The 24817-nt window shown below is 52.2% G+C and overlaps 1 protein-coding gene across 4 annotated transcripts in view; it reads left to right on the top strand.

Annotated features, from left to right (window-relative positions):
* The window catches only part of LMTK2 (lemur tyrosine kinase 2), a 92744-nt gene that overhangs the window by 53351 nt on the left and 14576 nt on the right, over positions 1 to 24817 (top strand). For 3 of the 4 annotated variants that reach the window (XM_085016446.1, XM_013995356.3, XM_021086090.2), the window contains 4 exons: positions 9669 to 9802; positions 17054 to 17138; positions 18069 to 18190; positions 24125 to 24274. In XM_085016446.1, coding sequence (XP_084872572.1) covers positions 9669 to 9802; positions 17054 to 17138; positions 18069 to 18190; positions 24125 to 24274 — 491 coding nt within the window. Of the gene's footprint in view, positions 1 to 9668; positions 9803 to 17053; positions 17139 to 18068; positions 18191 to 21612; positions 23633 to 23807; positions 24275 to 24817 lie in introns of those variants that run through there. The other variant, XM_085016447.1, reaches the window with a different exon arrangement.

Consider the following 24817-nt stretch of genomic DNA (forward strand, 5'->3'; position numbering starts at 1 on the left):
TACTGATACTAATATCGTTATGCCAGCTTTCTTTTGGTTAGAATTTGTCTGGCTTATCTCTGGCAGTCCTCTTCTCTTGTTTCTGCTGCTTAGAAATAGCTGCTGCTTAGAAATCTATTGATCTGTCCGTCTTGGTCACTTGACACGGAACATGTAGTCCATGTGTGTTTATTGTATCTCTGAGATGTTTGGAATGTTAGTAGCTATTTTGTATATTTTTCCTCCTTGTCTCAGCTCTTTTGGCTTTTTTTTCTAGCCTCTTTTTGGATTCTTGATTGGCTGTTGCTGTTGTTTCAGTTTTCCCTGTCTGCTGGTTTAGATACTGCTTCTTAGTTTTGTGTATGGTTATGCTAGAAATTACAGCGTGCATGTTTAGTGGAACACAGTCAGCCTTAACATTCTGACCCTCCTCCAGAGAGGCTGGAACCTCACGGAGCTGTCTCTCCACGTAAGGAAACCAGAGTCACACCTTCTTCTCATGCTTTCTTCTCTCTGGGAGGGGCTCACTGATGCCTTGGAAAGGCCATGTGCTCTTCCCGAGGGACACACAGAAAATGGCCATGACCCCTGCTTAGAGGGGGGCGGCCTGTGGTGGTTGCCACAGAGCCCGATTAGTTAATAGAGGCATGAGAACTAAGAGGGAGGACTGGTCAGTGGTGTTTCTCATAGTTTTATTGCATATTTTATTTTGATTATCTCAGTTAGTTTTTGTTTTTTGTTTTTGACCCCACCTGCAGCATGTGGAAGTTGCTGGGCCAGGGATCAAACCTGCGCCACAGCAGTGGTAGCACCGACTCCTTAACCCACTAAGCCACCGGGGAACTCCTTGACTATCTCAGTCTTATCAGAGCTGTAGCATGTTTGATCCTCAGTGATTTGTCATGAGAATAACTCGGTTTGGTCCAGCTCTGGGCGACCACGATGGCAGGTGATAGCTGTGCTGGGGAAAGACCAAGGACGTGCTTTTGTGCGGTGACACAAGTTTGCTTGTCAGAGTTCTGCTCTTCTGAGACGTTCACTGCTGTCTTTTTGGGGTCCCAGAGCTCCTGCTGTCGATCACAAGTAACAGCCGGAACGCTCTTGCTGGGCGACCCTGTAGAAACACAGCGGGAGCTGTCATTCCTCCCGAGAGGGGCAGGTCTCCCGGCTCCTGAGGTGGTTCCTGCACCTGGCTCACGTGCGAGGCCGTTTGCTTATCCTTGACCCCCTCTCTCCATCCATTCCCGAAAGGCTCCCTGGACAACGTTGTTGTTTTTCCTGGAGGGGCCAGAGCTTCATGTTTCCTTCTGAATGGGTTCGGGTGATGGGTTTCGTTGAGTGCTGTTTTGGGGGGAATGGTCGTTTAACCGACCTTATAAAGAAATACTGAAACATTGCAGGATGCACAGATAACTCCTGCATCGTGACCAAGAATGACCGCTGTTGACAAGATTCTAATACTGTCACTGTACATTGTTTTTTTTTGCTGCTGCTGTTTTGTTTTTTGTCTTTTGTCCTCTTAGGGCCACACCCTCGGCATATGGAGGTTCCCAGGCTAGGGGTCTAAGAGTTGCTGTAGCTGCCGGCCGACACCACAGCCACAGCAACACAGGATCTGAGCCGCGTCTGCCATCCACCTACACCACAGCTCATGGCAACGCTAGATCCTTAACCCACGGAGCGAGGCCAGGGATCGAACCTGCAACCTCACGGTTCCTGGTCGGATGCGTTTCCGCTGCGCCACGGCGGGAACTCCCAGCATTGTTTTTAATGTCGCTGTAATACGGACATGTTTTTGTTAACATTCTTTTTTTATAAAGTTTTTCCCCAGGACCTTTCCGTCTCAGATTTAAATGCATGTTCTTCAGGTATTTACACGGGACCGAGTATTCAGATCTTGCGTATTCACTCACCTGGCTTTCTGTGTCATGTCTCAGCCCTCCAGAGTGAACCGGTGCGACTTCTTAGAACACGCATTGTATGTGACTCCCCTGAGTCATGTTGGGGAACATTTGCTCCTAAAGGCTGAACATCCGGAGGGCGCCCTCGTCCCCACCGAAAGCTGTCCTTGTCAGGACGGAGCCGATAGCTGTTTTTATTTAACCACCCAAGTCTATGCTGATCAACAGTAATTTTTTTTGGCCTTTTTTTTTTTTTTTTTAAGGACCGCACACATGGCATGTGGAAATTCCCAGGCTAGGGGTTGAATCAGAGCTGCAGCTGCCGGTCTACACCACAGCCACAACAACGCTGTATCTGAGCAGTATCTGTGACGCACACCACAGCTCATGGCAGCACCGGGTCCTTAACCCATGGAGGGGGGCCCAGGATTGAACTCACATCCTCATGGTTACGGATGGGGTTCTTTCCCACTGAGCCACAGTGGGAACTCCCCCACAGTCATATTCCTAAAAACAATGATTTTCCCCTCAAACAATTAAAATAGAATCACCATATGGTCTGACAGTTTCACTTCCAGGTTCCTATGTCCACAGTAGCTGAAAGCAGCTTCTCAAACAGATACTTTCATGCCTGTGTTCACAGTGGCCTTACTCACGGTCCGCGAGAGGTGAGAGCAGCCCAGTGTCGATGGAGGGAGGAAGGCGTGCGCCGCACGTGGTCCTCGCCTTCAGCAGGGTATCGCTCCGCCTGCGGGGCAGGGAAATGCTGACGCGCTCCAGGGCGGAGGAAGCTGAGAGATGAGCTCAGTCACAAAGACACGTGCTGCGCGATTCCACGTGCACGAGGGCCTTGCATGGACGGTGGGGCTCAGAGAGACAGGAGGTGGCGCGGTGGGCGCCAGGGGCTGGAGGTCGCGGAGCTGGTGTGGAACGGGGCCGGGGTGCCTGTGGGGTGATGAACGGCGTTCCGTGCGTGGATGCCGGGGATCCCGGATGTTCGGCAGCGCGCAGGGTCTCCGTGCCGCGGAACTGCACCCTTGGAAACAGGGTGGTCGTCGTGTGCGGTGAGCGCTTTGCCACACACACGAAAGCCTGGGGAATGGCCTCCTGTTCTGTCAGGTGCTGTGCCACCTGCGACCCGGGCTGGGAGGAGGCTGGTGTGCCCTTGGGAAATCTGTCGGTCAGCACTTGGAAGGACCAGTCTCAGTCCCAGTAGAGGCCTTTAACCCCGGGAGCCCTCCGCCCCGCCCAGCAGTGAGGTCACACTTGCCTCCCAGGGCGGTTCCGTGCCCATCGCCTCCCGAACCTAGTAAATTTCAGGGGGAACTGGGCTCCCCAGCATCAAGGACTAGGGCCTCAACAGGGGGCTCTGGCTCCGCGGTCACGTTCTCTGGTCTCTGTGCAGAGACCCTTATCAGCCCGTGAGCCGTGGAGGCGCCCACCTGCCTGCCTGCCCTGCAGGGACGGCCCCGCACGCATCAGAGCCTCTATCCAGCTGTGCCCCGCTCCCGTCCTGGAGGCCCAGAGCCTCCAGAAAGAGGCAGGCCTGAGCAGAGGGGCGTCGTCCAAGGCAGAACCGCCCTCTGGCCAGAGCCCAGGGGCTGCGGGCCAGCAGCCCAGGCCTGGTAATCGGCAGCTGCGGCCACCGTGAAAGGAGCCACTATCTTCGCGTGTTCTCAGTAGGTCGGGAGCCCTTGGCTGAACGCTGGCCCTTTCTGTCGTCACCGGCAGGATCATGCTCAGCAATACCGTCATTTAAGTAGAAAGGAGAGAATATTTTCGCACTTACTTAAGTAATTCTTTCTGAGATGGAATTACCAGTCTCTTTTTGAAAAGCACTTTATCTAAGCGTTTTTACCAAAGAAAATGAAAACTCTGCTGCGTTTGGTAGCTGGACGGCAGCCAGCGACCTGTGAGGCTGATGGTGCCGAGTTTACGGAGGAGCAGAGCTGCCCGGACCTGTGTGCGACTTGCTGGGGGGCCAGGATCACTCAGGGAACAAAAATGTACTGTGCGCCTGTGACACACAAAGAGCTGTGCCCCGTGCTCTGGGGACCCAGGCGAGTCACCCCGGGGTGAGCCGTGCCCCGGGAACGTGGGCGTGAGCCACCCTGTCCGGCCTTCCCGGCCTGCCTCACGTGTCTCACTTGGGTGTCACCTGGGGGGCTCCCTCCTCGCCCTGGGCCTCAGCCCAGGCGTCTGTGAGGTGATGGAAGGTCATCTGACCGGAAGGTGATGGCCGTGTGGTCTGAGCACAGGAAAGGGTGGCTGTGTTTATTCATGTCTCATTTCCTAAGTTAATTGAGAAGTAAGGGTTGGAGTGGATCTGTGGGGCAGCGCTGACCAGGCCTCACCTCCGAGGGTTGGTGGCGTTTGGTCTGAGCGGAGGGCCGCGTGGCTGGACTTGCTCAGCAGGAGAGGGGGCAGCGGGAGCCGGGCAGGGACGCCGGGCGGCGTGTGTGCTGGGGGGTCACAGGTGGTCCCTCGGGGCGTGGAGACGCGGTGGGAGAGGGCGCCGTCCCCTGAGAGACGGCGGCCGGGAGGCTGGAGGCCGAGGCGACTCGGGGGCGGGGGCGGGGGCGGGGCGGCACGGCCTGTGTCCTCAGAGGTAGTAGTTCCTTCTCTCACCCGACTCCGAAGCAAGAGGTGATAGTTTCTTTGCAGGGGAGCCTTCGTGGTGTCCTGGACGGACTTCCTCGATGCTGTTCAGCCAGGAGAGCAGGGGTGGCCTTCTGGAAGGGCCGGGGCGGGCCAGCAGCACGTGTGCCCCGAGGCTCAGGACCAGTCGGGGCCGCAGATCCCGGGCTCCCGGCGCTGGGGGCAGCCGAGCGGGGCCGCTGCCCTGGGCTGCCCCGTGCTGGGCCTGTGAAGTTTGCTGCTCCTCGGGGTCTCAGGATGAGAAAAGCGAGGCTGCGCGAGAGCAGGGGCTCTGAGGAATCCCACCCAGGTCTGACCTCGGAGCAGGCTTTCCGTTCTGCTCTTGTTTGTCCGCCTAATCGACCTGCCTGAGGCCACATGATGGCCGGTAGCGACTGCTCACGGCTAAATTTTATCCTGTGTACCTTTGTGCTGGGTGGCGTGATGTTCGTGCACGCATTTTCCACCAGTAGGAAGCCTCTGTTCTAACTGGCCCTTGGTACAGATACGGAAAACGCCTGGTTCCTGGCCGCGTCTTAGCGGACGCGTGCACCGGGGACCCTTCCGGGTGGGCGTCCAGAGACGAGCGACATGTCCCTGCTCCCAGGAGCTTGTGGAGAAGAGAGGAGGGGTGGGGGTGTCGTGGACAGAGGTGCGTGTGGTGCATGGGGACAGTGTCCCCGTCTCAGAGCCAGCAGAGGAGACGACACCATGGGACCAGGCTTGCTGGAGGGCCTGGGGGGCTGGGACCGGCGCATTCCCCACACTTGGTACCCCCTGGGCCCCTCACCCCGGCTCTTCTGCAAATAGGCCCGGGACTTGGTGATGGGTGGGAGTCTAGGGACAGAGCGAACTCAAGAGTGAAGTCTTGGCTTTGGTCTGATCCACTGGCAAGATGGTGGCGCCATTTCCCGGGGTCGGGGCTTCGCCCTGGATGTCAGGTTCGAGGTGCCTCTCGGGGCGTCTGGGGAAGGCGCCCGCCTGGCAGTGGAACAGTCTGGCTTGGGACGTGGGGGTCCGAACCAGAGGAGTGTCTGCGAGGAGATTTTTGAAGCCATGGGGTGATAGAATCACGCGGGAGTGGATGTCCCGGGGAGAAGGGACGAGAACCAAGGACAGCGCCCACAGCAGCCCCAGCAGGGGGCCCAGAGAGGAGGCGGGAGGGAAGCTGGGAGACTGGCGGGAGGGAAGAAGCGGGTCCCTCGCCTGGTTCTGCTGGCGAGGCACCCGCCCAGCGTGCATTGGGCAGAGGCGGCCAGGGACAGCCTGGCGGGAGCAGCGAGGAGGGAGCCGGGTCGGAGGCAGAGGGCACCTGCTGGCTCTTTGTGTGGTTGCCCTGAGAGGTGTGTGAGCAGCACGGGGCTGGGGAGAGGCTGAGCTGCGTTAGCGGGCGCGGGGTGGAGAGCCTGTCGTCACAGGAGGTGCTGTGCAGGAGGCCGTGAGTGGTGACACAGAGAACCCAGGGGGCTAAGAGAAGCCTGGGCCGGGCGGGGGTGTCTGGGTCCCGGGCAGTGTTGAAAATGCCATGCTTTCACCCATGTTTTTGTTTAAAAACATGTTTTCCCCCAGATCATGCTATCAAATGTATGAATGACTGTACTTTTTTCGGCTATAAAGCTACTTAGTTGTTGGGTTTTTACACTGTATTGAAATGAACTCATCGCTGTCCGTGTCCTGCAGACAGCGGGGCCCAGCCCTCGTGGCGGCTGATGCTGGGGTCTGAGGATTTAAGTGTCTGAATGACTCAGTCCCCTGGCTGCTCTGGAATAAGCCCTTTGCTGCCACCTAGTGTCATACATTGTTCTTCCTGAGTTTTGGGGGGAGAGGATTATTTGCGGAGGATCTGAGAAATTTTTACAACTTGGGTAAAAGGGAGTTGCCGTCGTGGCACAGTGGAAATGAATCTGACTAGCATCCGTGAGGACGCAGGTTCAATCCCTGGCCTCGCTCAGTGGGTCAGGGATCCGGCGTTGCTGTGAGCAGTGGTATGGGTCACAGACTTGGCTTGAATCCCAAGTTGCTGTGGCTGTGGTGTAGGCCAGCGGCTACAGCTCCCGGTTCAGCCTCTACCCTGGGAACCTCCATATGCTGCGGGTGCGGCCCTAAAAAGGCCAAAAAAAAAAAAAAAAAAAAAAACCCACCCAAAAACCTTGGGTAAAGGAAACTTTCATTCAGAATACATTGCTGTCCTGAGTGTTTTTTTTTTTTCAACTAATGGACCAAAGTAATAATCCTCTCTTCTCACTAAGTGTCCCTAAAATACAAATAAGGCAGATGTTCCATTTTTAGTACGTACATACTGTAAACATTTTTATTGTATAAAGATTTAATTCTGCTTTTTCTTTTAGAGGATGGTGCCAGGGGAGTTCTGAGGCTTTTTCTAGAACCTAGAAATAACCCTGGACCCTTCACAGCCCATCGCAACCTCATCCATGAGAAGCTGCGGTGGCTCCCCCGTAAGCGCTGAAGTTACGTCCTCAGGCTGGCGCTGTGCTGGCCTGGACGTGCTCCCGTCATGTCTCGTTGGGAGGGAGGGAAGAGGCGTTCAGGTTTTGCCAGGCTGGAAACATGACATTAATATTTGGAGGCAAAATCCCCTTCTGGCTATTTTACTTTATCTTCTAGTGAAATCCGGGGAGTGGCCTCTTGTGGAGGGAAGGTTTGTTTTTTTTTGTTTTTTGGTTTTTTTATGGCCACACCCACAGCATATGGCAATGCCAGGGCCAGGGATTGAACCCTCCCCTCCGTAGCGACCCAAGCTGCAACAGTCTGATTCCTAACCCACTGCACCCCAGTGGGAACTCCAAGAGAGAAACGATATTTTAAGAACAGTGAGTGGTAAGGAATATACTTTAGATAACCTTGAAAAATAGCTACACCCTCTCTGCCATTCCTGCCTTCATGGCCAGAGTCACTTGGGGCGTGTTTGCTGTTTGCCAGCAGCTTCTGTTTGTTTTGAGAACTGGCCAGTTACAGCACAGCATAGGCTCTCCTTTTGTGTGAGGGCAGTTTCTCCTTAGATGGATGTGGCAGGAAAGGGGTTAGACAAGTGCATTTAAGTTGTCGTTTCACGGTGATGTAAAGAAACCTAAGCCCTCTGTGTTCATGTTTTGTTTCCGTATGGAATACCTCGTGAAATTCCCGGTGGGCTGCAGGCCTGGTGCTTTCTGCTGGAGTTTTTCTGGGTTAATTTCATTGCCACCCAAACCTGTCTTTATTCCCACCGCTCCCAGCTGGACAGAGCTTAGCCTGGGTGAAGGTGGGATTGGGGTGGGAAAAGTGGTTTATTGTTTTTGTTTTTTTTCCTTTTCTGGCCGCCCCACGGCATGTGGAGTTCCTGGGCCAGGGATCAGATCCGAGCTGCAGCTGCAGCAACACCGATCCTTGACCCACTGTGCTGGCCAGGGATTGAACCTGTGGCCCAGCGCTCCCGAAGCTGCTGCCGATCCCATTGAATCGTAGCAGGAACTCTGAGAGCATGTATTTTTTAAAGGGAAGAAAGGTGTGTGCTTCCCCCTGGGGCACCTTGGACCTGCAACTGCGGAACAAAAGCGGAAAGAAGTGAGGGGGCCGCTGTGAGCCCACCCCTCGGTCCTGCAGGAGCAGCTGTGCTCCTGGCAGAGCGGTTGTGTGAAGCTGGGCGAATCCTCCAAGGCCCTGTGATTGACTTGAGTTGACACGACATTCATTCTGATACAATCGTTGCTTTCATCTGCACGCAAATTTGACTCACTCGCCAAATAGAATCTTCCTGACAAGTTGGTGAACTGAAGAGTAGGTGTGCGGCCCCACAGTTCCTCGGGTCTGTGACCTTGGGCCAATTCCTCACCCTCCCTAAGCCTCATTCCACCTCTGGAGAGGGTTTGAAAGTGCCAGAGTTATTGGAGGTCACAGGTGTGCACACTCCCAGCCCAGTGCCCGGCGCATGCTCAGAAGCCCAGGTGGTGAATAAGGGTTGTTAATATCAACATTAGCATTTGCGTGAAGATGATTGAAACGGGATGAAAACAGATGTAGATTCTTGGTGGGGACCCCGAAATCCCATTAGCATGTAGTCGGTATTAAATGCGGACAAATGCTGGTAAAGAAACACTGTGTCTCCCAGTCTGATTCTGGGAGGAATTTCATCCATTTCCTATTATTTTCAGGAGCAGTTAGGAGAAATGTGTTGATTCCTCTGTTGGCCGAGGCAAATTGCCTCCTTCCGGAGTCTTTTGGACGTAGTATAAAGAAAACTGAAAGCTATCGGCTTTCTAAATTTTATTAATTGAATATGTAAGGCTTTAATTTGGAATTAAATCACATGAATAAATGTTTAATCCTGTGGAAAGCAGAATGTGGAGGATTTCCCCAGAAGTGTAGCTCTTCCCAAAACACATGCTGTCACCCTCCTCCAAGGCATGGAATCCTGAAACTCGTGAGCAGGAGCCGGGTAAGGCGGGGACGTGCCGTGGGAGCACCCGGGGGCTTGGCATTGAGGCCCGGGTGCTGGGTGCTGGGTGCCGGGTGCGTGCACCTGTGTGTGTTCATTCTCCTGCTTGAGTCGCTGTCCTTTGAAGAGGCGTCTTTAAACTGACATCATGACTTTTTCTGGGGTGGCTAGAATGTTCTTTCTCTCAGAGGCCTCTGGCCGCACAGGGCCCTGGGGAGGCTGGCCGAGACCTGAAGCCGTTCCCGGCACCGGACGTACTTCTTTGCTCCATTTCTACCCCTTTTTCTTTTCTTGTCTCCCTCCGTTGCTCTGGGTACCTCGGCCTGGCCGAGGTGGTGGATTCTTCTCGAGTCCCGGAAGGCAGCCTGGAGGTCTGCGTGTTGTCTCTCAGGGACCTCGAAGTTGTGTCCCTCTGCACTTGGTTTGAATCGTGCGTCGTGGCCAAATGACCTCCTTAAAGCTGTTACACGTATGTTCCCACGACAAGGAGAAACTCCTGTTTAGTTCAGAATGCTCCTCGAAGGCGCCGCGCGTCTTCTCCGCCTTCGGTGTCTGATGGGAATCGCGCTTTGTCATTTCAGACGTGCTCCGTGCGGGCGGCCTCCCTCGGCTCGGATCTGAGACCTCTCTTTCTAGCAGACAGGCTTCACCGCTCCTGTCCGCTAAGGTAGGCCTCTGCCTGGTCCTCTTTGGAAACTGAACTGGGTTGCTTTTCGCAGGGCGACCTGAAAACTTACCTGCGCAACGAGCCGGAGCCGGTGCGGGGGGACGCGCAGACCATGCTGCTGCAGCGGATGGCGTGCGAGATCGCGGCGGGGCTGGCTGCCATGCACAAGCTGCACTTCCTGCACAGGTGGGTCCCGCTCGAAGCTCGGGGGCCGCCGGCTGGCCGGCTGCGGGCGCGCTGCCCCTGGGTGCCCGCGTCAGCACAGGGGCTGAGCTGGGGAACAGGGTGCCGCGGCACAGCCTGAGGTCTGGACATCACTTCCCGCATCTCGGAGGGTGTGAAAGAGCGCGCATGGCTCAGAGTGGAGCGGGAGCAGCCCCAGTCTGCCTCCCGACAGCGCTCCTCGTCCTCCTCCGGTCAGCGTCAGGCCTGATGCTAACCGCCTCCCGTTCCTGAGATGGGAGGGGAGGCGCTGGGGCTGTTGTTTTTGCCCAGGCGGCCGCCCAGGCTGGGCTGCGGGGATCAGGCCGAGCAGGAGCCGCACAGGCATCGCTGGAGGAACACGTTCCTGTCCAGACCTTTCTGGTCCTGGCGAATAGCGAATAGCCACAGCTCTTTGGAGGATGTTGTATTTTGTTCGGATCATCGATGCAATTTTCTTTCTTTCTTTTTTGTCTCTTTTTAGGGCCACATGCACGCATATGGAGGTTCCCAAGCTAGGGGGTGAATTGGAGCTGTAGCCGCCGGCCTACACCACGGCCACAAGCAATGCGGGTACGGAGCCGCATCTGCGACCTACACCGCAGCTCACAGCAACGCCGGATCCTTAACCCACTGGGCGAGGCCAGGGAGCGCTTCCCAGCCCTCTTGGATACTAGTCAGGTTCGTTGCCACTGAGCCACAGTGGGAAATCCAATTATCATTTTCATAATTAGGAGTTCCTGTAGTGGCGCAGTGGTTAACGAACCCAACTAGGGAACATGAGGCTGCGGGTTCGATCCCTGGCCTTGCTCAGTGGGTTAAGGATCCAGCGTTGCCGTGAGCTGTGGTGTGGGTCGCAGACACGGCTCAGATCACGTGTTGCTGTGGCTGTGGTGTAGGCTGGCGGCTACAGCTCCGATTCGACCCCTAGCCTGGGAACCTCCATATGCTGAGGGAGCAGCCCTAGAAAAGACCAAAAAAAAAAAAAAAATTTTTTTTTTTTTAATAATTAAAACAACAAAGGGCTTTGAGTCCCGTCTGAGATGGTGATTCTGTAAACCCGAAAGGCGATTCCTGCTTATTCTCTTCTAGCCTTTTGAGCTCTGATTTTAGTCATTTAAAATTATTTCTCAGGCCTCTGAAGAAACACAGCCATGTCTCCTTAGTTGATTTTAATTTCGTTGTTTAACTCTTAACAGTCCAGAGGCTTGAAAAGAACACCTGTGTGTACCAACTCGGGGGAGGATGTCTGTGAGGTATTAAATCTTTTTGAAAGCAGGTTGCACAGGGGTATAGTTATACCATGGCACCATTTTAACAAGAAAGAAACCCCCTGCTTGTATTTGTTGGTGTGTGTCTGAACAGTCAGGGGAACATAACCTGTCAATTTCTCAACATTACTTCAGGCTGTGGGAAAAGGGAAAATTAACATTTTCCTTATACCTCTATCTTGTATAACTTGCATAGTGAGCAAATCACTCTGATAAAGGGCTTTTTAAGAGACCCTGAAAAATGATGAGTTTCTTCAGACTGAGGCAGCAACCTTTCCACAAAACTTCCAGATGTAAAGATCGAGTTGTTTTTTCAATGGAGAAATCATTCTGTTTTTAATCTTATAACAGGTTAATAATCAGCCTATGTATACTGTTCATCTTTTGGAAAACACAGATGACTGTTACCCAGCACTTGGTTTAGGAATTTTTAGATTTTGGAGAATGGAGAGTTTTAAAAGTGTCGCATGAGAATCAGCAACAAGGAGTACTTGTTGTGGCTCAGAGGGTTGAGATCCCCACACAGTGTCCGTGAGGATGCAGGTTCGATCCCCGGCCTCGCTCAGTGGGTTAAGGATCCAGCACGGCCACAAGTTGTGGCGTAGGTTGCAGATGTGGTTTGGATCTGGTGTTGGCATAGCTGTGGTGTAAGGCTGGCAGCTGCAGCTCCGACGCGCCCCCCCAGCCTGGGAACTTCCATATGCCGTGGGTGCAGACTGAAAAGGAAAAAAAAAAGAGTAAGCAACATAAACGTATCAAAGACAGCTAGAAACTGTGGAGTTTTTTTCATATTTCTTTCTTAGAAATTGTGTTTAAAGCCCAAGTCGGTTTTTACTATTGTGTTTTAAAAATTGGCTTCAAAATAAATAAATGAATAAAACTTGGGAAGGTCCCATCCATCTGACCAGCATACATGAGGGTGCAGGTTGGATCCCTGGCCTCGTTCAGTGGGTTAAGGATCCGGCGTTGCCGTGAGCTGTGGTTGCAGACGCGGCTCGGATCCCGCGTTGCTGTGGCTCTGGCGTAGGCTGGTGGCTACAGCTCCGATTCGACCCCTAGCCTGGGAACCTCCATATGCCGTGGGAGTGGCCCAAGAAATGGCAAAAAGACCAAAAAAAAAAAAAAAAAAAAGAAATTTACATTTGGGGCAAAATTTTGTGTATTTTTGTGGTGGTTGTTGGTAGCACATTGTAATAGCATTATTTTTAAATCAAAGTAGAGTTGATTTACAATATTGTGTTTGTTTCAGGTGTACAGCAAAGTGATTCAGTCTGTATGTTTTCATGTTATTTTCCACTTTAGGTTGTTACCAAATATACTGAATAAGGAGTTCCCTTGTGGCCAAGCAGGTTAAGGATCTGGTGTTGTCACTGCAGTGTCCCAGCTCGTTGCTGTGGCTCAGATTCGATGCTGGGCGCAGCAACGTGCCATGGGTGCGGCCAAATGTTACATATATGTGTTGAATACATAATAGCATATTTTGAAGTTGGGCTTTAGAATGTTCATTGGCTGACTCAAAATCAGGCTTTTTGGGTTGGTTGAAAGTAGAACATCTGCCAGGTCCACGTGGAAACTGATCTGGAAAAGCGCTGCAGTTAAGTTTTATATGGACTTACTGTCTCAGGGGCTTATGCCTGGGCCTTGGGTCGCCTGTGTTTCTGCCGTCAAACACATGGCTGTCCCGAAGGCCAGCTAAACAGCAGGAGCTGCCAGTGTGTCACGCCCCATACCCTTCTGCTGTGCTGGCTGCAGGCCCGGGACGTGTTGTCCCAGCCTTCAGTCTTCCTCAAGGAGCAGCTTGAGTCCAGAGCCACCAGGTCACTGCCATGAGCCAAGTGCAGAGAGCTTCCAGTGAGCGGCCGGGCCTCGTGGTGGCCTGTGTGGCTGGAGACCTCTTTGGGGTTGGCCCAGTTTTCCAGTCCGAGGTCCTTTCTGCCGAGAAACACCGAGGTTACTGAGTCATCCAGCCTCCGAGCGTGGCTGTCCAGTGTTATAGGGCCCCGTGTTCATAGGACCCCGTTTCCACGGGTGTGGGGTGTGCGTGTGAGGTCGCGGGGCGGGGGTCACAGCCGCAAGCTTGTGTCTGCGCTGCTGCGGGGAAGGGAAGCGGGATGTGGGGACGGGGTCCACCTGTGTCCTGCGGGCCTGCTCTTCCTGCCCTCCCTGCTGCTCTCGGGGGTCTGCAGCCCACCTGCAGGTGGCGAGTGGCGTCCCCCGCAGCCCACGGCGGGATTGTCTTCAGTCTCCGTGGCTGCCGGGGGCAGCCAGACGGGGGTCCAGGTTGTTCTCTCCAGCTTCCCCAGAGTACGCCGGTTACTTAACCCCGCAGAGCCGCCTTCTTCTAAGAAACGGAGGTGCTCTTGCCCTGAGGTGCTTTTGGGGAGATGGCAGAGGTGGTGTGTGCCACGCGGGAGGAGTAGGCGCGCCTGGCTGGCTGGTTGCTCGGGGGTTGGGGTTGCCGGGAGAGCTGAGGAGGTGGCACCGCGAGGAGAGGAGGGTTTGAGGGTGGCTCCAGCCTCGCCGAGCGCCTGGCATCGGAGCAGGGTCCTTCTGAGCTGTGGGCAGGCGTGATGCTTCCTCGTGGGCCGGGCCGGGCAGCTCTTGAGAACTCTTTTCATCTGTGAGCTCCCGCTTCCTGTGGCCGCCAGCTCCGCTCACGTGGCCGTGGCCCATGCAGTCACCGGCAGCTGAGGTGACAGCGAGTGCTGCCAGCCCAGGGGACCGAGCCAAAGCGTTGAGAGTCGTTCAGGGCTGGATCCCTTGGCAGCCTTGCCGCCAGACCTGTTTTTCAACTTGAAGGAAGAATATCCTGGGTATGTTTGCATTTCCTGACCCAAACCAGCCATTGACGTCAAGAGTTACCTCTGCTGTTAAAAAGTTACACCTTTGCTTTAGCTTGGCATGTTTTGGGGCTTCAGGAAATACTCATTTTCACCAGTTTTGAGCTGAATTATATCATCATTTTGCGTCTGGATGACACTACTGTTACAAAAGCAATTCCTTTTGGGGAGAGTTTTATGCATGTGAAAACCTTGTGTGTTAACCCTTGCTGGTTAACCCTCCTGCCTGTTTTTTCAGCTGGGGGAAGAAACCAGCTCCCAAATCGCCCTGTTCTTGGTCGTGCAGGCAAGACTAGTCGCATTCTTGGGACGGTACCGGGCTGACTGGGGGCTTGGGGGAGGGAGAACACGCTCTCCGTCCTGGGCACCCCTGGTCCTCGGGTCCCGGGAGGCACTTCCTCCTCCCCTGGGCGTCGCAGAGTCAGAGACCTTGAGGTTCACACAGTTGCATTTATAACGAGAGCCACAGGCCTTTCGCGTCTTTTCTCTGAGCCTCTCCTGTATCTAAAGACCTGCAGGGCAGGTGTGCGAGGAGCGGGGCGAGGAGGGAGGCAGCAGGGCGGCCCGCGGGGAGGGACACGGGACCCTCTGGATGGCTGGTGGCGCCCAGCTCTCGGGCCCACTCTTAGGAGGGGGCTGCCGGGGAGGCTGAGAAGGGCTGTCTGTGGGACTCCGGAGATGCAAAAGTAGGGACCAGTTCCCTCCTTCGGGCTGGAAGGTTCTCCAGGCGCATTTCAGTTTGTCGAACGCGGCACACGCTGCAGGGCTTCACGGCAGCCCTCTGTCGGTGCCCTGCCCCAGCAGCCCTTGCTCCCTTCGGGTCGCCGTGTGATGTTGTGGTAATTCTGGGGACGCTTCCGACTTTTTCAGTTATTAATATCGTGGTGATCTGGGATCAGTGATGGTTCATGTTACTATGTAAATATTTAGGCACATTTTAAACGGTAACATTTTGGTGGGGGGGGGGGGTTCGTTTTTTTTCCTTTGTTAGGGCTGCAGCTGCGTCACCTGGAAGCTGCAAGGCTAGGGGTCACATCAGAGCTGTAGCTACCGGCCTGCACCTCAGCCAAAGCAGCACGGGATCCAAGCCACATCTGCGACCTACCCTACAGCTCCCAGCAACACCGGATCCTTAACCCACTGAGTAGGGCCAGGGATCAAACCCACATCCTCGTGGATACTAGTCGGGTTTGTAACCCGCTAAGCCACAACAGGAACTCCACCAATAACGGATTTTAAACGAAGAATTGTACTTTTTTTTTAGGACGTACTGCTCTTGCACAGTTAATAGACCACAGTGTGGTGTAAACATCACTTTTCTATGCACTAGGGAACCAGAACATTCCTGTAACTTGCTTTGTAGCCAGATTGGCTGTGCTGCGGTGGGCCGGGACACTGCCCATCTCCCAGCTGTGCCTCTGCATGGCTGGTCACAGTGGCGCTGTCTCGAGGTTCTCTTCAGACGCCTCCACAGGCCTGATGGCTTCTGGAAGGAGCACTGTGAAAATGCCACTCACGAGAGGAACTTAATGATTATAATTGTACGTGGAGACCAGGCACACTCACGGCAGTGCCCTGACTGGCAGCACGTTTTCTTGGTTATTGATGGTGCAAGATGGACACACTTCAGTTCTCGTGGCTCAGCTTTCTTTTCTATAAATGGGTAGCAGAACAGGCCCCGCCTCAAAGGTTTGTTGTCAAGATCAAATGAGTTAGCGCATGTCAGGTGCTTAGGGAAACACCTGGTGTCAAGCAAGTGCTTGGTAAACAGCAGCCAGTTATCATATGACGGAATCGGTGGTGTCAGGCGCCACGCTGTCATTGAATTGCCTCGCTGTCAGCTGGTGCTGTCGTCAGCCTCCTTGTTATGTTTCAGACACGTGAGCTTTGGAACTGAAAATCTTTGAAAATAAGAATTTAATAATTAAGTTTTCGGTCTTCCACAGCCATATAAAGACCGACGTTTTAAACTTTGGACTCCAGAAAGTCAGTCTCTGAGAACTTTTATTCATGATTTAAAACTATAAATTAGGTGTCTGACTCTGTTTTTAGTTTAGTGGCTTTTTTTTTTTTTTTTTGGACTTTTTGCCTTTTCTAGGGCCGCTCCTGCGGCATATGGAGGTTCCCAGGCTGGGGGTCTAATCGGAGCCTACGCCAGAGCCTCAGCAATTCGGGATCCGATCCGCATCTGCGACCTACACCACAGCTCACGGCAACACCGGATCCTTAACCACTGAGCAAGGCCAGGGATCAAACCTGCAACTTCATGGTTCCTAGTCAGATTCATTAACCACTGAGCCACGAAGGGAACTCTAAATTTAGTGGCTTTTTTATTCACATGCCAGTTGTTAATTAAAAAGATGCTAAGGGCTAAAACTGAAATCCAGACACTGTAGTTTATTGTCTGTATGGGAAGTTCCTTTAGAAAAAATAGGTTTTTGGTTTTTTTTTTTTTTTTTTTCCAAATTAGGTGTTTTTGAAAATTAACTTGTCTTAGATAAACTGTATAAGTAAGTTGTTTTAAGAAAATCTTGAAAACACGCTCTTTGCCTCCCTGGTGGAAAAGGCGCAGTTTGGAGGAGATGAGAGTGATTGATTTGGAAGGGGCTTCTTTATAATGTTTATGTATCTTAGAAAAAGGAGTTTAAAAACAAGCGTTTTTAACAATGTCGGTTAATCTGGGGTGCTAGAAGTTGTAACCTCATTCGTCTTTACTGACAGTAAATTGACTACTGCTGGGTATTACTCAGGTAGTGCAAGTTATTTTTTTAAAAACTCAGACAATTTGGCCTATTTAGAATTCTTTATTGATAACTCTACAAACACTAGGAAATGAGCCATAAATCTGGTATTAATGCAGAACAAGATACAGATATGTTCATCGTCCAGAGTTATTTGCCAAAAAGTCTGTCTGATTGCCTCAATTCTTTAAGTAATTAAGAATGTGGTACTATCTTTTGCTATGCAAAAAAGGATTGTAGCACATTATTAAGCAGGGAGCTCAGTACACAGACTCATCTGATTAATTGAGAAAGCCTTTTGCCATAGCGGTTTCATGTTGTGTTATCCTGGTTACTTACTGGTTTACCTTGCTCTCGTGTTCATTTCACTCTTTGTGTTTGCAGCGATTTAGCCTTGCGGAATTGTTTTCTTACCTCGGACTTAAATGTGAAAGTGGGAGATTATGGAGTAGGATTCAGCAGGTACAAGGTAAGCCAAAGGCTTAAGGATTCTCTCCTTGATCACATTTAATTTCATAGTCATGAAATGGTCATATCACAGAAGGCCACACCATTTTGGAAAGGGAGGTAAATCATTATTGCCAGCTGCATAATAAAATTCACACATCATATAAATATTTCTGTTACGTGTTCAGTGAAATTTTGACTCACGTTCAGTCAACTCGGGATTTGGATTTTTAAACTCTGTCGTAAATCTATCACCAAAAAAACTTAAGTACGTGAGGTTTTGATTTGTGTTGTTGGCACAGCCCGGCTGCGTGACGTGGCAGCATGTGGGGCCAAAAAGTGTCTTGCAAATGTAAGTCAGTTCTCTGTCTCCACAGCAGCTCTAGTGTCTTGAGCGCTTGCTGCATGCCACCTGGGCACTGCGACGTACCCACCCGCCTGACCTCTCCTAACCCTGACCGTACAGGGAGCCAGGTGTGGTGTCACCCTCATCGCACGGATCAGGAGCAAGGCTCGGTGTGTTTGTTGCTTGCCCAGAGTTGCATAGCTGGTAAATGGTTGAGCGTGGCCTCCACCAGTCTGTCTGACTTGAAAACCTGCACTTTTATTCATTAACAGGCCCGGCTCCCCTGCTCGGGGATAGGGCCTGCTGGCATGTTCTAAAAGCTGTTTTGCTCCGAGTCTGTGTTCTGCGCATCAGACGTGGAGTCCCTTCCTTTTCCAGGAAAGGTGACTGAGCGAGCGTTCAGGGCTCAGAGGTCCGCTCGAGAGGCCCAGGAGGCCTCAGGAAACCCCTGCCACCTTCTGCCCAGAAAAATCTGTCTCATGCCCACTTCTTTTTCTGCCTTGTTTTTTCGGGTGAAGTATGTGTTTTCTAAGAGTGACTTGGAATTAAATCGTTGAACTCATTAAAAGTATTACAGAACTCAGAATACTCTGTGCTTTCTAACAGGAGGATTACATGGAAACAGATGATAAAAAAATCTTCCCTCTGCGATGGACTGCTCCAGAATTAGTAACCAGCTTTCAAGACAGACTACTAACTGCAGATCAAACTAAGTATAGTAATATCTGGTACGTACTGATTTACCCGTTCTGTGAGGCTCTTGTCATTAGCAAAGTCCTAATACGTTCTTGCTTTTCGAGTAAGGGAAAGTGCTTGAGTAAGACGTGGGCACGCAGGAGCGCCTGACAGTGTGAAGAAGACAACTTACGGACGTCATAGCCGTTGCCACAGTTGCAGGGATGTGCTCACTTTTTGCTCACCCATTTGACGGTGATAAGCTCCATAAAAGCAGGAACCAGAGCTGTTTTCTGTACCTGGTATAGGGCCTGGCTTATAATAGATGTTTAATAAATATTTACTGAAGTATATGAAAAATACAGAAAGAGGTTTGGATCATTACGTAATAAATACTGTAATAAATACATTTTGGAGTTCCCGTCATGGCGCAGTGGTTAACGAATCCAACTTGGAACCATGAGGTTGCGGGTTCGATCCCTGCCCTTGCTCAGTGGGTTAAGGATCCGATGTTGCTGTGAGCTGTGGTGTAGGTCTCAGACAGGGCTCGGATCTGGTGTTGCTGTGGCTGTGCTGTAGGCTGGCAGCTATAGCTCCGATTAGACTCCTAGCCTGGGAACCTCCATATGCTGTGGGAGTGGCCCTGGAAAAGGCAAAAAGACAAAAAAAGAAAAAAGTAAAATTTAATGGAAGTTGAAAAAAATGTATCTAAGTCTTTGACTAACAATTTCTGTTACAGCTTTCTTAATTTTTATCCACACTTGTTTGTGCTGTTGTCCTGCTTTTTCTGTTTTTTCTCTTCTTGATTTCTTTTGGATTGATTTTTTTTTTTAGGAACTTTTTTTCCCTCTTAGTTTGAGAGCTGTATACACTTGTATTAGTTAACCTAGAAATATTAATATGTACACTTTGCTCACCTTGGTCTAATAATAGTTCTCATTTGGCCTTTCCGGACAATACCGGGACTCCAAGATCCTTTAACATACTTTAACTCGGTTTAGCTTTACACCACACACACACACCCACACCCACAGAATTGTATGTCATCACTGTTGGGTATCTTAGACCTTAGACCACTCAGCCACACCGCCTTAATTTCTCCTTGTAACCCCACAAGACTTTATTATTTTTTAAGCATCAGTGTTTGTTTACGTTGAGTCGCATAATCAAACCGCTTTGCTCTTGGGTTTTCTTTTGTTTACCCTCAGGCCTTCCATCAGGGATCACTCTCTTTTTGTCTGAAGTGTGTCCTTCAGAATTTCTTTTAGTTCGGCTGTGAGCAGACTCCTAGTTTTTTAGAGGAGGTCTGAGCTTACCTTTAATTTGTCCTCCTTCCCAAAGTCTGTTTTTACGTGATGACAGTTCTTTTCTCTCAGCGTTTTGAAGATCGCACTCCACCGTCTTCTGGCTTCCATTGTTGCTCTCGAGAAGTCAGCTGTAAGTCTCCCTAAGCTCTTTGAAGGTAATGTGACGTTCTCTCTCTGGCTGCCTTTCTTTTCTTTTTTTCCTTTTTGGCCACACCCATGGCATGTGGAAGTTCCTGGGCCAGGGATTAAGCCTGCACCAGTAACTCAAGCCGCAGCAGTGGTAATACCAGATCCTTAACCTGCTAAGCCACAAGGGAGCTCTTCTCTCGCTGCTTTCAAACTCTCCTCTTTGTCTTTTGGTTTTTGTTATTGTGTGTATGGGTGTGGATTTTTTGGTGGTTTTCTGTTTGGGGTTTATTTGGCTTTCCCTGGCTTCGGTTGGTGTTCTCAGCCCTTAACCCTTCAGATGCTTCCTCTGGCCAGTTTTTTTCTGCTTTTGGAAGTTTGATTAGACGCACTTCTTGCTTTGTCTTCTTTCTCTTATTTTCTCCATATATTCTATCTCCTTGGCTCTCTGTGCCACATTCTAGATAATTTTTCAGACCTGTGCTCCAGCCACTAATTCTGTTTTTACAGTTCTCGCTTCAGCTGTGTCTTTTCTTCTCTTAAATTTTATAATTCCCTTATTGCCTTTTTGGTTTTAGGAGGTCACTTTGATTTTTTAAAGGTTGTCCCAGTGTTTCTAATACTCAGGTTATGGCCTCCATGAGGTACGCCCAGCATCTGAAGTCTTTGTGGATTTGATCTTCCCGCTTCTTGATGGTGCCTTGTGTCTGTGGGCAGTAGTTTTATGGCGAGGATCTTGGAAACCTTGAATCAGGAACCATTCCTGCAGAGGGTCCGCACTCGTTTTTGTCGGGCACCAGGAGGTCCTGTCGTGTGAGACACTGCTCGAATCCAGGCGTGTGTGTTCTGAGCTTGAGGTCTTTGAGAGTGCTCAGATGGTGTGATGTGGGGTTGCAGGTCCCAATAACGACCAGCTCTGTGGTTACAACTTCTTAGGGCCTGTACCCCTCCGTTTTACACACACACACACACTCACACACTCACATTCACACTCACATTCACACTCACACATTCACTCAGAGCACCTCGCTACCAAGGCAGCTTGTCTTCCAGGCTGCTGAGGGAGGCAGGGGGCAGGTGTATGCCCACCGTGAGGAGGTCTCTGGAGACCTCTTACCTTGGGCAGGTGCAGGGCCTTGGCCCGGCCACCACCATCCTCATGCCCACTGGGCCTTGTAAACCACAGACACCGAAGCCCAAGTTCTGAGCGTCAGCAGATAGATACCCCAGTCAGAAGTGGTCTTCGGTTCTGTTTAGTTCTCTAAGCTCTAGATGTTGTCCGGGTGATTCTCTTGCTATCTTAACTGCTCTTTTTATTTTTTATTTATTTATTTATTTATTTTTTGGCCTCACCCATGGCACGTGGAAGTTCCCTGGCCAGGGCTCAAACCTGCACCACAGTAGCAACCCATGCTGCTGCAGTGCCATGCCAGATCCTCAACCTACTGCACCATATGAGAACGCTTCAACTGCTCTTGGATGCGTTTAAAAATACGCCTTTTCTGCCGCATTTGTATTTTTCCTGTTCTCAGCAGGGTGATTGACCTGGAGACTTAGCCTGTGTTCCCAGAGCCAGAGCCTCCCCCTTGTTTCTGACAGGTTGAGACGTCTCTGCCAGCAGGGCCGGCAGTGGTGCCCGCTTTGGCCAGAGGCAGGGGCCACACTGCTTGGTGCCAGGGGCGAGTGAGGGGGACCTCCCTCAGCGAGTGTGGTGGAAGAGGGGCTGAGCCTCGGGACATCTTTCCTCCCAGAAGAGAGAGGCTCCGTGGTCCTCAGGGAGGCACAAGCCAGTGCGAGGTGAAGAACCGGAGAGACGGGGATAGAGGCAGTGACTGCTGGCGCTTGTCCTGGGGGGGTGCCGTGGGGGGAGACTGGACAGGAAAGCAGAGGGGACAGAGAGCGCCAGGGCAGGGCGGGACTGTGCCTCGGAGCCCCGCCTCGGAGCCTCTGCTCCACGTGAGCAGATGAGAAAGGGATGCCGAAGGGAGGTTGTGAACGTGGGGGAGGGGGTGTGAACCCCGAGCTTCATGTTCTCTGCAGAATGGGGGTGCTGCTGGAGAGGGTTTGGTGTTGAAGCAGACCTGCCTGGGCACAGACGGGACTTGGAGGAACTGAGAAATCTGCCCGGGGCCAGCCCCGGCTTGTGCTGATAACCCTCCCCGTGCTGCTGGTCGCGGGCCCCTCTGGTCCTCAGCATTTCCCGCGAGCTCCTCATTTTCCTCAGCTCAGCTGTAGGCGCCCTCACGTCCCTGGCAGTGTCTTAAAGGTCTTTGCCTCCGCAGGGGCCCTCTGCCCCTCCCAGTTCTTCTGGAGTGGGATTGGAGATCTGGGTCCTTTTACTGTGTCCTTGGATGGAATTGCCCTCTCCGCTTAGACACTGAATAGGTTGATTTTCGCACCGATGTGTGAAAGCAGCCTAAGAGAGTTTAGCTGGCACGTTACATTGCACTCTGGCGAGGTCGGGTGATAAACTCACTTACTGGAATCCAGCCTGTTACTCACACAAGCTTTCCGGTGGGTGTCGACCTTAGTCACGGAAACTCAACCTCAAACCTGCCTGGACGCCCGCGTTGCGAGGGAGCTTTTATAACGTATATGTTTTTTTTATTATATTCTTTGAAGTTTAACATCCACATACATTTTTTTCAATAAATCCCTGAGTTCTTTCGAGACAAGGACCAATTTAGGCTACTGTGGGTCATCTGTATTTTTTCTTTTTCCTTTTTTGTCTTTTTAGGGCCCCACCTGTGGGTATGGAGGTTCCCAGGCTAGGGGTCAAATCGGAACCGTAGCTGCTGTCCACACCACAGCCACAGCAACGCCAGATCCGAGCCACATCTGTGACCTACACCGTAGCTCACAGCAACACTGGATCCTTAACCCACTGAGCGAGGCCAGGGGTCAAACCTGCGTCCTCATGGATGCCAGTCAGATTCATTTCCGCTGAGCCACGACAGGAACTCCACAAGGGAGCTTCTGAAAGATGCAGCCTCCTAAGCTGCGCCCACGTCTCCCATCGAAGAGTCCTCGGGGGTGGGTCCGAAGGCCAGGGTCCAGATGACACAGATAATCAGCCAGGTTTGGGAGCCATTGCCGAGAAGAGACTGGGCCACACGGTGGGACGGAACACAGCGACCACGCAGAGCAGGTGCAGAGGAGGCCTCCCTGACCTTAGCGGGGGCAGTGCTGGGCCTGCGGGCAGTGGGACAAGGACCGAGAAGGGCCTGCGAGCCCCAGCTACTCAAAGGAATAACTACAGCAGGGAAAGTCTGGGGCTGACAGGGAAGACGCGTGTGTGTGTGTGTGGGTGTGTGGGTGTGTGTGTGGGTGTGTGTGTGTGTGTGGAGATTTCCAGTGTTTATTACTGTTGTGAATGGGATTTTTTCCCCACCCCAGGGCTCAGAACTCAGTTCAGAACTCCGGCCATTGGTCTCGCATGGAGCCCTGCTGCTGTGTGTGTGTGTGTGTGTGTGTGTGTGTGTGTGACAATTTCCAGTGCTCATTCCTGTTGTGAATGGGCGCAGAGCTCCGGCCCTTGGTCTCGCATGGAGCCCTGCTGTGTGTGTGTGTGTGTGTGTGTGTGTGTGTGTGTGACGATTTCCAGTGCTCATTCCTGTTGTGAATGGGCGCGGAGCTCCGGCCCTTGGTCTCGCATGGAGCCCTGCTGCTGTGTGTGTGTGTGTGTGTGTGTGTGTGTGTGTGTGTGTGTGTGTGACAATTTCCAGTGCTCATTCCTGTTGTGAATGGGCGCAGAGCTCCGGCCCTTGGTCTCGCATGGAGCCCTGCTGTGTGTGTGTGTGTGACAATTTCCAGTGCTCATTCCTGTTGTGAATGGGCGCGGAGCTCCAGCCCTTGGTCTCGCATGGAGCCCTGCTGCTGTGTGTGTGTGTGTGTGTGTGTGACAATTTCCAGTGCTCATTCCTGTTGTGAATGGGCGCGGAGCTCCGGCCCTTGGTCTCGCATGGAGCCCTGCTGCTGCTGCTGCTGCTCTTTAGCGAGGCCATCGTCATGATCTTGCAGATAATCTCGAGGTTTAAAGTTGACAGTCGGTAGCGCCTCCTTGTAGTGACACCTGTTACCTCCTTCTCAGGAGTTTTTGCAAAAGGGCCAAGACGCCTAAAGGAATGCTCCATCAGTAAACACAGGGAGGTATCCTTGTGGTCGTCATTTGAATGGAAATGCTTGTTTTTGTCTTTTTCTAGGGCCGCACCGTGGCATATGGAGGTTTCCAGGCTAGGGGTCTCGTTGGAGCTGTAGCCGTCGGCCTACACCACCGCTCACGGCAACACCGGATCCTGACCCCGATCCCCCTGAGCGGGCCAGGGATCGAACCCGCCACCTCACGGTTCCCAGTCGGGTCTGTTAACCACTGCGCCATGACGGGGACTCCCGAAATGCTTGCTTTTAAAATCGTGTTAAAGAGCTGTCTTGAGCAGCCTTTTCTGTAGACCCCTTGTGCTATTCACACCGCGAGCGACCGTACACAGGGAAGCGCGGGTGTTCTGGATCCGGCCTCGGAGGGAGCGAGAAGTAGCTGTTTCCTTCTTCCCGCAGGTCCCTGGGTGTGACGCTGTGGGAGCTGTTTGAGAATGCGGCTCAGCCTTACTCCAGCCTTTCCGACGCGGATGTCCTCAACCAGGTCATTCGAGAGAGAGACACGAAGCTGCCCAAGCCCCAGCTGGAGCAGCCCTACTCGGACAGATGGTGGGTAGCGCCGTGTCGCCTTTTCTTCGGAAGCTGGGGAACTCCTGTCTCCCTCCACGGGTGTTGGCCAGGTGCTCCCTGTTTTCAAATAGCAAGTGTTGCAGAACGTCGTCATCGCGTGCCTGTTATTCACGACCGATTTTGGAATGAACACCCCCTTTTTTAAAATGTCATGCTGGTTTTGAACGTGTGTAGAACGAGCAGAAACGTATGTACTATGTGCAGTAAGAAAAGTGACACTAAGTCTGAACTAAAGGAAAAGTCAGTTCTAAGGGAGCTTCCTGTTGTGGATGTTTTTTTTTTTCCCCAGGGCCACACCCGCAGCATATGGAAGTTCCTAATCAGAGCTGCAGCCGCCGGCCTACACCACCGCTCACGCTCACGGCAGGGCCGGATCCTTAACCCGCTGAGCGAGGCCAGGGATCGAACCCGCAACCTCACGGTTCCTAGTCGGACTCCTTTCCGCTGCGCCGCAACGGGAACTCCTGAGGAGAGCATTTTAGAGCTGCTTCTACATTCGGTGGCTCAGTCCTGAGAGAACTC

This window comes from Sus scrofa, chromosome 3 (genome assembly GCF_054392235.1).
Source record: "Sus scrofa isolate SSC_HxYL_T2T_F1_AM1 chromosome 3, Sscrofa_HxYL_maternal_Yorkshire_Landrace_v2.0, whole genome shotgun sequence".
Taxonomy (NCBI): Eukaryota; Metazoa; Chordata; class Mammalia; order Artiodactyla; family Suidae; genus Sus; species Sus scrofa.